This window comes from Pan troglodytes, chromosome 17 (assembly GCF_028858775.2).
Source record: "Pan troglodytes isolate AG18354 chromosome 17, NHGRI_mPanTro3-v2.0_pri, whole genome shotgun sequence".
Taxonomy (NCBI): Eukaryota; Metazoa; Chordata; class Mammalia; order Primates; family Hominidae; genus Pan; species Pan troglodytes.
The window spans coordinates 60,783,031-60,799,424 of NC_072415.2; the positions used below are offsets into that span (position 1 = coordinate 60,783,031).

At 51.1% G+C, this 16,394-nt stretch overlaps 1 protein-coding gene across 6 annotated transcripts in view; it reads left to right on the forward strand.

The window, feature by feature from the left end:
- MAPK4 (mitogen-activated protein kinase 4) overlaps positions 1-13,883 on the forward strand; it is a 171,641-nt gene extending 157,758 nt beyond the window's left edge. For all 6 annotated transcript variants that reach the window (XM_016933718.4, XM_016933716.4, XM_054672147.2 and 3 more), the window contains exons 4-6: positions 3,996-4,157; positions 8,018-8,231; positions 11,214-13,883. In XM_016933718.4, coding sequence (XP_016789207.1) covers positions 3,996-4,157; positions 8,018-8,231; positions 11,214-11,910 — 1,073 coding nt within the window. In that variant the 3' untranslated portion in view covers positions 11,911-13,883. The remainder of the gene's footprint in view (positions 1-3,995; positions 4,158-8,017; positions 8,232-11,213) is intronic.
- Positions 13,884-16,394: the final 2,511 nt, after the last annotated feature.

A 16,394-nucleotide genomic window follows, 5' to 3' on the forward strand; every position in this document is an offset into this window, starting at 1 on the left:
GGGAGAGGGATTGCTGTGGGACAAAGGGACAGTGAGGAGGCAGGGGGAGAAAGTCAGACAAGGCCCTCTCCAGGGAACTTATGGTCTTGAGACATAATTTTAGGTGCCAGCCCTAGAAGGGGCCCAGGACAGCCCACCTCTTGTTTAACAGGTGATTTGGTTTCAAATAATGCAGGGTGGGAAAATGAGCTCAGAGAAGAAGAAATGGCTAACAGTGGCCTTTCTGAGGGAACACCAGCAGGACATTAAGAGAAAGCCATGTCTGAATAGCTAAGAAAGTCTTTATTGTGTTTTGTTTTTGTTTTGAGACAGTCTCATGCTGTCCCCCAGGCTGGAGTGCAACGGCATGATCTTGGCTCACTGCAACCTCCACCCCCCATTTCAAGCGATTCTCATGTCTCAGCCTTCCGAGTAGCTGGGATTACAGGCATGTGCCACCACACCCAGATAATTTTGTATTTATAGTAGAGATGGAGTTTTGCCATGTTGGCCAGGCTGGTCTCAAACTCCTGACCTCAAATGATCCACCTGCCTCAGCCTCCCAAAGTGCTGGGATTACAGGCATGAGCCACTGCACCCAGCCTGCCAAGAAAATATTTATATTGGGCACAGTTAAATCTTAGGCACCATAGGAGCAGATTTATCTAATAAGGAGTAATGAGAGACCCAGAAAATGTAATCTCTCAATCACAGCAATGAGGGAATTATTCAGTGCTATGCTGGGCTAGTCACTCTTTCATTCATGATGCTAACTTCTTCCAGTAAGTATTTAAAATACATGCTATATATAAAACATATATTAATATGATATGTTAATATTAATTATATGTTAATGTAACATTAAGTAACAAGAAAAGGTAAAATAGGTTGGGCATGGTGGTTCATGTCTGTAATCCCAGCACTTTGGGAGGCCGAGGTGGGTGGATTGCCTGAGGTCAGGAGCTCCAGACCAGTCTGGCCAACATGGTGGAACCCTGTCTCTACTAAAAATACAAAAAAATTAGCTGGGCGTGGTGGCATGCACCTGTAATCCCAGCTACTTGGGAGGCTAAGGCAGGGGAATTGCTTGAACCAGGACGGTGGAGGTTCCAGTGAGCCGAGATCGTGCCACTGCACTCCAGCCTGGGCGACAGAGCAAGACTCCACCTCAAAAAAAAAAGGTAAAATAAAAACAATGGCAGGAAAGTCAGATGAAGCTGAAGTCAGGGCTTATGTCCAAACATTTAGGCCCTGAGTACAAACGTCTTCATTTGCCCCCTGGACTCTCAGGAGCCCCTACAGTTTTCCCTCTGGTGGATTTTGTGCTTTGGGTGGATCCTTGACCACGTGCTGGGGATACAAGTCTGAGTAAGACATAGTCTCTGTCCTCAAAGGTCTGATGGTCCAGCGGGGGACACAAAAGGGTTAAAAACAACAAAAAAACAATACACAGTGAACCTATCTGTGCCCAGGGTGAGCCATCCTGCTATCTTATTTTTCCAACTGAAATTGCACAGACCTCCCAGTTCCATATTTTCCAGCCAATTCAAGGCAGGGGAGAAAGGAGGAACAGGTGGGAGGGAGGTCTCGCCCTGGACTCTGACTCAAAGACTCTTCCCACTCTAGCCATAGCCACTAAACCCTGGATGGCTCAACATCTCTGGCCCTGCCACCACGATCTGGCTCATAGGTGCCTGGCTGCCTCCGTTCTCCCAGCCTTGAACCCTCAGCTCACAGGGCTCTGCTCCAGCTGCCCTTCCAACAGGCTGACAACCTTCAGGCCAGACGGAGAAGAGCTGGGCTTCTCCGTACCACAGCAGGCAGGTGACTCACTGACAGCCCAGACGAGACTGTATAATCCACAGTCTACTGGCCTCTCATCTTCAGGCTCACTGTCTGTGGTCACGAGATGGTTGCAATCGCTTTCAGGTTCTCATGCAGAAGTGTCCAACGAAGAAAGGTAGGGAGGGGTCAGCCAGGGCAGCCAAACAGCTCTCCTCACATTTCTCTCTTACCAGGGAGGAACACCTTCCCCGGAAGTCCTTCCAGGAGATTCCTGTCCCTGTTTGATTGAATCACATGGCCTCCCCTTGTTGCAAGACAGGCAGGGAAGGCAACAGCTGGTGTGACATGGAAAGGACCTTCTTTCAGTAGGAAAGGGACATTGACCATAGTATCCTCCATGCTTCACACCTTCTCCCATTTTCAGTGGTGGCTTAGTAGACTCAGTGTTAAGATGCCTCCCCCAAGTGACGTCTGTCACAAAGAATCACTCACGGATGATTAGGACATAAATCCCCAAGGTGGAGTTATTCCATCAGCTTCTCTCAAAGCCACTCTTCCCCGCTCCTAGAAGCAAAGGAAGTCAAGAGTTATTAAACATCTGCTACAAGCAAGGTATTTCTCCCAGAGCCTTCATCTGCCAACACACTTGACTCCTTATAATACTCATTCCAAGTATAAATAATCATCCTCATTCCACAAGGGGTGGGGGAGCTAGGTCTGCCTCCAGGGCTGTCTGCCACCAAAGCTCTTGCTTTCTGCCCCAGGCCATGGATTCCCAGGGAGGCCCCACTGGCTGCCTCCCATATGACACCATTGATCTCGGGCAGGAGCAGACAAGTGAAAGAGGCTCATTCTCTGCCCCCACCCCCGCTGTGGTTGAAGAAGCTACTCCAAGCAGAAGGTTGTGTATTACTGGTTTGTGTGTCACACAGGAGAGGGGTCAGGGGCTTGGGAGCAAGGTCCCACCATCTCTGTCTGCAGCTTGATCACCCATTGACCTCATGGTCCCCTGGTGAGTGGTGTGGAGTACACATTTGGAGAGAGGACCCCACAGGGGGCTTCCAGAGCCCTGAACTGACCCAATGAGTCCACTGCAGGGAGAGGCCAAAAGGACCTCTTCAGGAGAGAGCCTGAGGCTGCAGGCACTTCTTCGGTCAGTATTCACATGTGCTTAGGGCCACACAGGGAACTGCGGGGGGGACCTGGGAGAGCCCTCATCCTAGGCTGGATGACTGGAAGACTGGAATCCCATGGGAATTCATGGCAAGGGGAGGGCCCTCTGTGCAGCTGGATGGGCAGGGAAGACTTCTTGAGGAAGGAGAGGTATGGCTGAAGTTTTAACCTAGTAGAGCTAAGTGCAAAGGCAACTCAATCAAAAAAGAGAAAATGGAAGTACAGAAGAACAGCCTGGAGGTCAGAGAAGGACAGCAAGGAGACCCATCTGTCCAGAGCCAGAAATGCCATACGGTGGCCAGTGGTTGTCTGGGTGTGGGAGATGAGTTGAGTTTCTGAGACAAAGACTGAAGCTTCTTATGAATGAAAACTATGCCTCACCGATTCCCAGCAGCCAGCGTGATGCCTGGCATGGAGAAGGTGCTCGATAAATAACTATTTATGGAATGAGGGAATAAATGAATGTTTGAGTCCATCCTGTCCCACCAAAGTGCCCCTGCAAACCTGGCATAGCCTGGCCTGCCTTCCTTCTCCCAAGGATCACAGAGGCCATGTGCTCAAGACATATCCCAAACCCAATTTGTTATTCTGATTTGTTTTTCTCTTGAAAGTTTCCTAGATGGAACCCTCTTAATTAGAAACCAAAAGGTATGGCTCATTCCCAGCCTTAAAACTGTTTCCTTCCCCATCCTAGTAAAGATTGTGCAGAGAGGTCTATGGGAAGTTGCACTTGGAAGGCCTTGAACCAGGCTGTTCCCATTCTTTAGTGCTGACTTATATCCAGCTGGTCTGAGACACAGAATGCTAGGGGCATAGATGGGGCCTTGCAGACTACCAGATTCAACTCCTTCTTTCTACTTTTGACAAAGCCAAGCCCCAGAGATGTCAGCCACCTGCCCACAGTTGAGCAGCAAATGAAGACCAGAACCCCGGTCCCAGCCCAGTGCTGCCCCACTGCCCTGTGTTGTCCCTCCCAGAACACCTGGCACTGCTTTTGGGCTACTGCACACCACAGCCCCTTGGACAGCACACTTAACCATCTGGCATTGCCTCCCCAGGGGCGCATGAGCTGGAGCAGATGCAACTCATCCTGGAGACCATCCCTGTAATCCGGGAGGAAGACAAGGACGAGCTGCTCAGGGTGATGCCTTCCTTTGTCAGCAGCACCTGGGAGGTGAAGAGGCCTCTGCGCAAGCTGCTCCCCGAAGTGAACAGTGAAGGTACCTGAGCCTGGCAGACAGGCCAAGTGTCCTGGGAGGATGAGCTAGGCTCCACCTTGCGGGGTAGGGGGCAGGCAGGTCTCCTTCCAAAAGGGCAAAGCATGGTCCTTGGATATAAAAGTCAAGGCTCCCCTGCCAGTGGGTCTTTGCCCTAACTACTTCCAAGCTGTGGATGCTGGGCCTCAGGAGTCCATTAGGGGCAGTCATTAGTGTTCTACCCTTGTTTCTGCTGCCTTTTGCTTCTCATCTTCCTTGCGCACCTTCCTCCCTCTCTTTCCTTCATCCTCCCTCACGTTTTTGTCCTGGAAGGCTTGGTGTGCTGCAAAGAACAGGAGCTTCCTCAGCCTGAGGGCAAGACCCAGGTCCCATTCCACCAGTGATGAGCTGTGTGGCCTCAGGCAAGGACCGCCCTTCACTCCTCAGGCTTACTCCCTCTACTGTATATTCAAGGCTCAGCAGGCCTGGGAAGAGGCCAAAGGCTCTAGCTGCCTCTAGCTCTCAGAGGCTCAGGAGACTCAGTCTCGGTGACAGCATCCCTCAGCAGCCGAAACGTCCATCTTGTGACAGGTGCAGAACAAGGGAGGCAGGCCCCAAGACCACACTGGGGGCATTAATTCTGAGCTCCATTTATTACAGGACAGAAATAGACCAAAGGTGATGAATCTGATGACAAAAACTCAGGTGCGGCACAGGTGAAAGGCGGGCTCTGGATGAAGCAGGGTTGAGGGGCTCAGTGTCCTGCCCACCTGCCTCTCAATCTCCAGACATGCTCCTGAGAACCCTTCCAGAACCCCTGGGGCTCTGAGCAGCTCAGTTTGGAATCCACTGGGCCAGAGGAAGGTGACAAGATTGTACAGAAGCTTCATTATCTAAGAAATGACTTAAAAACATCCGGGGAGGGTGAGCCTAGGGAGGAGGAGTTTCTGAGGGGCGGTGGCTTAGGAGTTAAGGTGAAGCTTGTACAGTAGCAGATAACCCTGAAATCTCCGTGGCTTAACCCACTTACAGTTTATTCATTGTTTACTTCACATCCAGGCAGAGTTGGGAGCATGGATGGGCAGGAGAGGATGAGTGGCTGTGCCCGGGACCCAGGCCATCAGGTCTGCCATCTTCAGCAGGTGGCTTTCAAGGTCACCTTGGGCATTCCCTTCTAGCCAAAGCCAGGGGAAGAGAGAGCAGAGACTCTTGCAGGAGGTTTTCCTGGGTCAGGCCTGGAAGTGGGGTACACACAGCACTTCCACCCCCATTCCATCAGCCCCAGGCACACAGCCATTTCTCACTGCAGGAGGGGCTGGGAAAGGCAGGTCAGAAGGGTGTCAGGATGGATGTCACATGGGACATGACTGCTGCCTTGAAACAGAAAAGGGGAAATCATGGGACAGAGAGGACATGCTGCTTTGGGGAAACCACTGAAGGCAGAGGTAGGCCCTAGGGTAGAAGTTAAAGGGGGATTTAAGTTTGATAAAAGGAAGTATTTTCTGGGGCAGGTGTGGTGGCTCAAGCCTGTAATCCCAGCACTTTGGGAGGCCGAGGCGGGCAGACCTCTTGAGCCCAGGAGTTTCAGGCCAGCCTGGGCAACATAGGGAGACCCCATCTCCACTAAAATTATAACAAATTAGCTGGGCATGGTGGCGCACACCTATGGTCTCAGCTACTTGGGAGTCTGAGGCAGGAGGATCACCTGAACCTGGAAAGTTGAGGCTGCAGTGAGCCGTATTCCCATCACTGTACTCCAACCTGGATGGCAGGAGTGAGACCCTGTCTCAAAAAAAAAAAAAAAGAAATGAAGAATTTCCTAGTGTTTGGGCTTCCCAGAAGTATCTGGGGACCTGCAGGAGGATCAGCTGTCAGGGAGAGGGAAGAGCAGATTTTCATCCGTGATGGAGTCTGTGGAGCAGCTTTGGGGTTGGTACTCGACTTTTTTTCTTTTGCGACAGGGTCTCACTTGTCACCCAGGCTGGAGTGCAGTGGTATAATCATGGCTCACTATAACCTCAGCCTCGAGGGCTCAAGTGATCCTCCCACCTCAGCCTCCCGAGTAGCTGGCACCACAAGCATGCGCCACCTTGGCTGGCTAATTTTAAAATTTTTTTGTAGAGACAACCCACTACTGGCCCACCTGGCCAACTACTACTCGTCTTGCTAGAAACAAGCCCAGGGTGATCTCAAACTCCCAGGTTCAAGCAATCCTCCTGCCTTGGCCTCCCAAAGTCCTGGGATTACAGATATGAGCCACTGCCCCAGTGGTGGTACTCATCTTTTTTAAAGATGATACTGCCTGCCTCAATCTTTACAGCTTTAATTCTCTCATTTCCTTGTCAAAAGGTCAAGTCATGGCTGGGGCCAAAAAAGGGGCCAGAGGCCCAAAGAGAGAAAAACCTGCCCAGACTTGAAGCTGGGCCCCGCACTAGACTGGCCCGATTCTTCCAGTCCTAGGAATTTGTCAGGCAGATCCTCTTTTAAGTTTGCAACTCCAGACCCAGAAACACGCTCTGAGCATCAGACTGTTGGGGGTGATCAGAGTTACTGCTGCTTAACTAATTTGGGGGTCTAGGGTTACACTGCAGCACTGCGTCCTCCTGGGAGGCCAGTGACCTTCTGAATCCATCGATTTCCTCAATCACTGATGAATTTTCTTGCAAAGAGATACAGGGCTGGTGTGAGGGGCAGGTTAATGGTGCAGGCTGAGGCCCACCAGGGAGCCCCTCGGAGGGATGGGCAGCCTGGGCCTTGAGCTCAGCTCCATTTCTCCCTCTCCATGTGGGCTGTAACATGAGGAGCCAAGTCATGATTTAAGCAGACCTCCAGAGATGCCAGTGCTGAGAAGGAATCCAAACTTCTAGGCTAGTCCTTGCGCTGAGACAACCCAGGGCAGAGCTCCAAGAGCAGAGCTCCCAGGGCACCCACCCCTGCTCAAGGGAAGGGCCACCAGTGCCTGTGTGCAGAGCTGCTATCTGCTGAATTTTGGCATACATTCATGCTGGTTAGCAAACAGCCTCTTGCACAAGGCTTCTGAGTGTCCCTTCCCTTCCCCAGGTTCCCACTGCCCAGAACTCCCCCTTGATCCAGACATGAAAGGACTACTGCTTGGCAGAGCAGGGGAATTCAGCCTGGTTGTTCAGTATCTGTAATATCTATCCATCCATCAAGGCTGTCTGCCTTTGTTGAACTTCCAGGGGCAGCATATGGTAGGAAGAGCTCTGGATTCGGACCCAGGAGCTCTGGGCTGTGGAGACCCTGTCCCACCCCTCGACTGCAGCATTCCCCTTTCTCACTAAGGCTTTTTACTGCTGCACCTGGCACTCCAGCCTCAGGGCTTCCTCAGGAGCAGGCTCCTCCGTCCCATTCCAGCAGCCCCTTAAGCCATGACAAAGGGAAGTTGGTATATAAATATCCCAGCTTCCCTGCCCCGCAAGGGGAACCGCCTCTGAGTGTGGCCCACACTGTCTCTGGAGGATCCCAGATGCCCACAGGAGTAACCTGTCATGAGTGTGCCTTGTTCTGGTTCCCCCTCACTCCCCCACCTGTGCTTGCTGGGATCCCCCACCACATAAACTACCTACAGCCCCAAGCCTTGTCTCTGGTTCTGTCTCTGGAGAAACCCAGGCTGAGGCTGGACCTTGAGCAAGTCACTTGATCCTCTGAGTCTGTTTAATTCATTTACAAAATCTAGAAGGCAGCATCTGCTTTGCCTTTGTCACTGGATTGTGACAAGGGTCTTGAGAAAGAAAATGGCTAAAAACCTTTTAACAAATGCAGAAGCATAGACACCAGCACAGAATGTCACCGTGCTGAGGAATCTCCTTCTGAGCTCAACAAGGGCAACAAATGACCTTCATGTCCGGCTTTGCTCCCTGCAGCCATCGACTTTCTGGAGAAGATCCTGACCTTTAACCCCATGGATCGCCTAACAGCTGAGATGGGGCTGCAACACCCCTACATGAGCCCATACTCGTGCCCTGAGGACGAGCCCACCTCGCAACACCCCTTCCGCATTGAGGATGAGATCGACGACATCGTGCTGATGGCCGCTAACCAGAGCCAGCTGTCCAACTGGGACACGTGCAGTTCCAGGTGCTCGCAGCCCTGGGTTCCAGAGCCCACATTTCCCTGTCCTCCCATCTCTATTTTGCCTCTAATCCTCCGTGACCTTCCCCTCTGTCTCCCAAGTTGCATAGCTCATTGGACGACTTCTCCAGCTTAGCTTCCTGCCTTTCTCTTGTGCCCAGACACTACCAGTAAATGACCAGTGTAAGTTGCATGTGTGGGTCAGAGGCCTTCCTTTGTGCAACACCCCCAGCTTCCCTCACCATGACTCTACTGAACATGGGGTTCAATACAGTGCTCCCCAAGGATGTAGTGAACACCATGGTAGGAGCTCACTTCTAGCAGCCTGGGAACTTGCCCTTGAAAAGTAAACTGCAACAAGGCAAGGCAAAAAAACAAAGCAGAGATTACCATTACAAAACGCTATCTCATGTTTCATGTTGGTAACTCTTAAAAATGCCATTAAAAACCAGGTTCGGTGGCTCATACCTATAATCCCAGCACTTTAGGAGGCCAAGGTGGGAGGATCGCTTGAGGCCAGGAGTTCCAGACCAGCCTGGGAAACAAAGCAAGACCCCATCTCTACAAATTTTTTTTTTTAATTAGCCAGGCATGGTGGCACACGGCTGTAGTCCCAGACACTGGGAAGGCTGAGGCTGGGGAATCCCTTGAGCCCAGAAGTTTGAGGTTGCAGAGTGAGACCCTGTCAAAAAAAAAAAAATGCCATTAACGGGGGCTACATTATTATTGCCCATTGACACACAAGGAAGCTTCAGCTCCAAGGTTAAGAGACTGGCATCATGTCACACCCCTGATGGGCCTCTCTGCAATCTGCATCCATGTCAGACGCTGCTAAGCAATTATAGGACCATTTCCTGCTAAACTGGGCTTGGCTACAGAATCCTCAACAGGTGTCCCTGGAAGCCACTACCAATGAATCAGCGTTGGGTAGAAGATGTATTTTTAAACAATTTTTGCCTAGGCACGTAATGATCTCTTAGATCTTTTCCTGTTCTGACGTTCTTAGATCAGGCAGCTAAACATTTGGGCATCACCATCTGCTAATTCTGGGAGGGAGTGCTGGTAGCTGCTCAGTTTAGAAACAGCAGTCGAGGGCTCAAGCAGCTAGGACTCCGAGGGGGCCTAACTGGGAGTCCCACTGCCGGGGGAATGTGACAGCTAGTTACATAAGTGACAGATGAGCAATTTCTCCTTTTTAGTCATTTGACAGATGATGGGTTTCAGATTAAGGAGGCACTGAGGGAGGGCCAGGGCGACGCTGCTATTTTTGGACAGGTTTGCTGGCTTGTTGTTGTCAATTGTTGTTTTCAAGCATTGCCAACAAATAGAGATTAATGAAGACTCTGTCTTCTGCCACCCCCGGGGCAGCCCTGCCCTTGACTGTGGTTCCTGCGGCAGCTTCCCCTTCCTCCAGAGAGCCTGGAGGCAAAGAACATTGGCTCAGGGACAGTCATCCTATACTTTCTGCGACTGTGGCATAGGGTTGTGCCAGGAAAAACTGTCACAGGATTTGTTGCTGCCTGTCCACCCTGACCACCCCTAAACCTGGTGCACCTCACCTGTGCTCCCAACCTTTGCCATCACACCTGCCCAAGGGAAGAGGATGACAAAGGATCTTGTTGCTGTGGGCAAGCTGCTTACCCTCTTGGAATGCTAGTTTCCCAACTGTAAAGCGGGGGTGATAACACAAAGTCCACCGGGTTGCTATGAAGACTACAGATAATGTATGTTTGGCACTTGGAATAGAGCAGCCAAGGGTCAGCGTCTTCACACACTCTTCCTCCTGGAAATCTCTGCCCAAGGCCACTCAATCAAGGAGGCAGGGTTCAGCTCTAGGAGCAATTCCTGCCCTAGCAGCGTCACTGGGAGGCGGGCAGTGCTGAGGCCTTCCTATGCCTCTCCAGTCACACTCTGTGGGCTACAGCTGCCAGGTCTATCCCACACAGCCGAATCTGCCTCTCCTTGGTCTATCTGTTGGGCCTGCTCAGGGAGTAGCTGGCTGCAGGCTGATGTCCTCTGTGCTCCTGCCTGCCCCACAACCCCAGGGTTCTAGGTAGAGCACCCGCACAAGGAAGGGAGGGCTCCGCCAGAGCTGATGGCCTGCCTGTCTGCCCATCTGCCCTTCATTTGCTCTTGGCTAGCTGACTTCACTCTCCATGGCTGCAGAGCAGTCGAACGGGGCAGAATGCCAAAGATCTTCAGCTTCTCTGGAGGGTGTCTGTAATCTTTCTGTAGGTCCCACCTGCCCTGCGTCAATGCAAGGTGCTATGGGGCCCCCAAGCAGATCCACCAGGGCAGGGGTTCTCAGCCCTGGCTGTACTTAGAATCACCTGGGGGATCTTCAAAACATGCTTAATCAGGTCCCCACCCTAGACCTACTCAGTCAGAATTGGTGCGGGGAAGCAGTGAGGCAGACATGCTATTTTATTTTTAATTCCCCTATGTGACTCTAATCTGATCCAGGGTTGAGAAGCACTCACTGGAGCCTTGCTCCTCAAAATGTGGGTCCAAGGCCCAGCAGCATCAGAGCAGCTGGGAGCTTGTTAGAATCTCAGGCCCCATCTCAGATCTACAGAATCAACATCTGCATTTTAGCAAGACCCGCAGGTGATTCGTGCATCTATCAGCGTTTGAGAAGCATTGCACAGGTGGATCCCCTAGAAAGTTTCACGAGGACAGGGACGTTTGTTTTGTTCACTGCTGTATTCAGTAATGTCTGGAACAGTGAGTGCTGGCACATGGTAGGTGCGCAGGAAATATCTGCAGGGTTTCGAATGCGTACAAAAGAACACAAGAGTTAAGCCGAACAATCCATGTCCCCAGCTGAGCCCCCAAGGCTCGCCATTACCTGTCCATCACCCTCCCACCTTGAGGGATGGGGGTCGAAGGCAGGTGTGTGAGTGGCAAACAGGGATTAGAGGGCTTGGCTCCCTCCCGGAAGCTACCTGGCTTGGGCGTCCAATCACCGCTCTGTTTGTACCCTTGCAGGTACCCTGTGAGCCTGTCGTCGGACCTGGAGTGGCGGCCTGACCGGTGCCAGGACGCCAGCGAGGTACAGCGCGACCCGCGCGCGGGTTCGGCGCCCCTGGCTGAGGACGTGCAGGTGGACCCGCGCAAGGACTCGCACAGCAGCTCCGAGCGCTTCCTAGAGCAGTCGCACTCGTCCATGGAGCGCGCCTTCGAGGCCGACTACGGGCGCTCCTGCGACTACAAGGTGGGGTCGCCGTCCTACCTGGACAAGCTGCTGTGGCGCGACAACAAGCCGCACCACTACTCGGAGCCCAAGCTCATCCTGGACCTGTCGCACTGGAAGCAGGCGGCCGGCGCGCCCCCCACGGCCACGGGGCTGGCGGACACGGGGGCGCGCGAGGACGAGCCGGCCAGCCTCTTCCTGGAGATCGCGCAGTGGGTCAAGAGCACGCAGGGCGGCCCAGAGCACGCCAGCCCGCCCGCCGACGACCCCGAGCGCCGCTTGTCTGCCTCGCCCCCTGGCCGCCCGGCCCCGGTGGACGGCGGCGCCAGCCCCCAGTTCGACCTGGACGTGTTCATCTCCCGCGCCCTGAAGCTCTGCACCAAGCCCGAGGACCTGCCGGACAATAAACTGGGCGACCTCAATGGTGCGTGCATCCCCGAGCACCCTGGCGACCTCGTGCAGACCGAGGCCTTCTCCAAAGAAAGGTGGTGAGGGCGGAGGGGCCGCTCCAGGCCCCACAGAGCAGGAGACCCCCAGAGAAAGCCGGGGCTGGCAGGAGGCGGCCGCCCTTCCCGCCCCTCTCTGCTGCCTTGGGGTTGGCAGAACACGTGAAGGATCCGAGGAGCGAGAGGAATGTCCATTTCTTAAACTGCCTTAATAACTAGCCTTTAACCTGTGGGAGCGGGTTTGAACAGGACCCTGGCTTAGGGGTTGATCACTTTCCTAGCAAAGGGGAGATCACATGTGGTGCACAGGGAAGAAACGGCTTTAGACAGCAGTCTGCGGGCCCCACCTGGGTGGCAGGATGCCGAGAAATCTTGCAGAGGTAGCTCCGAAACCATCTGGCCCAACTAGCCTCAACTGACAGCTGAGGAAAGGCAATTAGGCCCAGAGAGGCAGAGACACTCGCTTAAGATCACAGGCTTAGTGTGAGGACGAGCTTTAAATCCCAGTCTCCTGGCCCCCAGGCCAGGGTCTGTCCACCATAGAATGTCTTCCTCTACTGGGGTCGTTCTGGCTTTTTGCTTAGAAACTTGGTCTGAGATGTTTCTTCCCTGTCCATTACCATTCGATGTTCTTTTATTCAGAGCAATGTTTCTTGTATTCTGAAACTGGAAACTGAACCAGTTTGTTTCTCCTAGTCACCAAGCATACTTTCCTGGCTCCCCAAGTACTTAAATGTTCTCATCTGTCACACCCCTGTATTTGCCTCACCCCTGCATGGTCTGAAATCTTCATTTCAGGTCAGAACAGCCTGGGGTCAGTGGGTAAAATCAGCCCTTCTCCCAGGCCTGTGCACACACCCCCTCAGCACTCCCTATGCACTTTCTTGACACGCAAAGACACAGCCCTCTTTCCCCACTGGGCGTCCTACCCCAGTGAGGTTGAAGGCACCAATTCCAAGAATCCCTCCAACCTCCCTGCCAGCACTCCCCCTTCACCCCACACCCGGCCCCCCGCCACCTAACCACAGCGCCTCTCCAGACCTACCTCGGGACCTAATGTTCTCTACATGAACTGCTCATTTGGAGGACAGCAGTGAGGTCCTGCCATAGAGCAAATGTGTTAGGAGAGAAGGTGTCACATGGGACCCAACATCCTTCATCAATACTTTCCTGAGTTTGATCATCCATTTAGCCTTGACAAACAGCAGACCCTACAGAGATGTGTTGGAGAGCACGTCGTGACCTTGGGGGCAAGGAATCCAGAAAGGTAGGAAGATATGAAAAGAGAGGTGTCAACAGCAAGGGCTCTTAGGGGTCAGGCACCAGCATGGAGACCTCATGACAAAGGAAGGGACTCAAAGCAGCAATGCCCCTCATAGTGTAGGCTAAGGTGAGTTTGGTGCATGCAAACCTGTGTGCTCACCCACAGAGCATGGGGTAATGGTGTGTAGACACAGGCCCTCTGCAGAAGCGTGGGGTGGGGACACTGACAGCCCCTATCTGGTCCCCAGGAACATTCTACCATTTCTGCCACTGGTGTTCAGCTCCTTCTCTTCCCCCAACACTCCCAAAGATACCCACAGGAAGTCCAGCCAGTTTGCAGGTAGAGGATTCCACCAGTTGGTCTTGGGCTGCGTTCACCCTCACATCACAGCACCTTAAATCTAATCAGCAAACTATAATTTGTATGTTGAAACCTGCAACACATTAGAAACTTATATTTAAAAACAATTAATCACACTGACCAACTTTTAAATGGAAAATATGTAAATAGGAATTGTTTGGGTTTTGTTTTTTCTTTAAGAAAAAGAAATGTACACCACTCCTCATGTGCCATTTTGTCCTCAGAGGGCGGCTTTACTTTTTTGGTAAAGGAACAAGCTGCTGGCCTTGACCAGGAGTTCATATATAACTGTTATTACAGAGGAATTGTTATAACTACTAATGTTTTTAAAAAATTTATTAAATATTATTAAACTTGATCAGGTCAGGCCAAATAAAGTTTTATTGGAACACAGATTTATTTATGTATTATTCATTTATGTATTATCTGATCCTGTCTTTGAGAGTGCTAAGAGCTTAGCTGGCTTCTCCCTGTGCCCATGAAGGCCACTGTATTTGGGGGTGGGGGAAGGACTGGGGAGGGGAGAATCTACAGAGATTGGTAATCAGGAGGTGATTCCAGAATCATCTGGTGAGACCTGGTGTCCATATTGTGAATTTCGAACTATATCTTGGCGCTAACACCAAAACTTCTGACCAGGGCTGGTTCTCTCCTCTAGTCACAAAAGGTGCCAACATCATGAGATTGGGGGGAACCAACTACCTAAAATTACCCACCCGTGCTACCCCTCACAGATGCCTGAGATCCCATCCATCTGAAGTCGACCCCTTTGTAATATTAAACTGTTAGTCTTCATTTGTAATTCAACAAATACAGTTGACCTTTAAACAATACAGGTCTTTTGGCTAAAAGAACTTTCTACTGTTGAAATGCACCTGAGCCAAGAGGAGCAGCCTATTAAGCCAATTATCAGATTATTTCCAAAGTGTCTGCTGAGCGTGGCCATGCTGAGTGGATGCAGGTGAAGGGAGGCCAGAGCCAGGCCACACACCTGGTTGAAATTTTATATTGAAGAAGACTTGAAGCCCAATGTGAGGCCTGGGCTGCTAGAATGTAGGAAATGGAGTGTGGAGAGAGGGAATTGAGAAGCACAAACAGCAAACAGCACTGAAGAGGAAGGAGGACCGAAAAAGGAGGAAAGAGGGCACCTCAAAGGTAATAGTTCACAATCTCATCCAGCCACCTCTGATTCTAAGATGAAAACTTCTGTTAGGAGGGTCCTAGGTCTACCCTATGTGAATAACATAGGGATCAGCAAACTATGGCCTCCAGGCCAAGTGGTTGTATTGGAACAAAACTACGCTTATTCATTTATATATTTGTCTGATCTTGTCTTTATTTTATTTATTTTTATTTATTTATTTATTGAGATGGAGTCGTGCTCTGTCGCCCAAGCTGGAGTGCAGTGGCACAATCTCAGCTCAGTGCAACCTGCCTCCCAGGTTCAAGCGATTCTCCTGGCTCAGCCTCCTGAGTAGCTGGGATTACAGGCGCCCCCTCCAACACGCCCAGCTAACTTTTGTATTTTTAATAGAGATGGGGTTTTACCATGTTGGCCAGGCTGGTCTCGAACTCCTGATCTCAAGTGATCCGTCTACCTCGGCCTCCCAAAGTGCTGGGATTACAGGCATGAACCACCACGCCAGGCCTCTGTCTTTACTTTAAATTGTGATATTTTATATCATGGATTTTTTGCAATAATATTTTTTAAATATTGCATTCAAATATTTATCTTGGTTACCGAGGTTTTCGGCACCCTTAAATTTTGTGCCCAAGGCAAGTGTGCCTCACTGGCCCTCAACCTAGTCTTAGCCCTCATCTATGGCTGCCTCCATCCTAGAGTTGAGCGGTTGCAACAGAAACCTCATGGCCCACAAAGCCTGAGATATTTATTACCTGGCCCTCTCCAGAAAAAGTTTGCTGACCCCTTGTGTAAGATGCTATGTGGCCTCCACGTCTTTGTGAATAAGTACACAACTTGCCTTGTCTTTTCTAGCCACTGACATTCCAGTTCAGAAATGCCACATTTCCATGACATTTTCTAATTACACATCCTATTTTCATGACATGATTTTCTCATTACACATCCTCGTTTACTTTCCATTCTTTAGGGAAATGCCTTCATTTGCTAGTGAGAAGTTTCTAAAAGTGTGGGAACCATCCTACTTGAGCTGAGGCTGAGGGGACATTATGCCAGAGGTTACTACCATGATTAGAAACCAGGCTTTTTGCTAGGATGGTTAGAACAGGCAAAAGCTCAACTTGAAAGCTGTGGTTCTCGACTGAACTAGTAAACTCCACATGGAGAGGGAAAATGTCTGATGTCCCCAACTGCTCGATTATGAGTCAAACTATAGCAAGGGTATGTCAAACAGCATATTCTCTTCATTGAGACTGAATCACTGAGAAAGCCCAGAAATACCTGCCTGGGTAATAGTCCTGTCTTTATTCATTATTCAATGAATATAAAAATTGACAGTAGATGGGCATTTACAGATCATCTAATCCAACCCCCTCATTTTGCTGATGAGTAGACTGACAGCAGCAAAGTAATTTGCCCAAAGCCACACAGTCAGTGGCAGAGCTAGAACAAGAGCCCAAACAGTCTTTCCAGGATAAACTCATTTCATTCAACCTAACTAGGATACAGATGCTGCGATTGATACTTGGAGGAACAAAATCAGCCCTGAGGATGAGAACAGACCACAAAGGCAGGAACCAGGCCATCACAGGCCCCATGCTCTGCTCACCTCTTTGCCTGGGTGCTGGAGCCCTGAGCCTCTGGATGCCTGGAGCCCCAGAGCTGCCCTTAGTAATGGCTTTCTGCCCCTCCAGACAGTTCCTGCCTAGCTTGGGGCCTGATCTGTGTAGTAAGGAAACAAAGAAAAGAGAAGAGGGCACTGGCT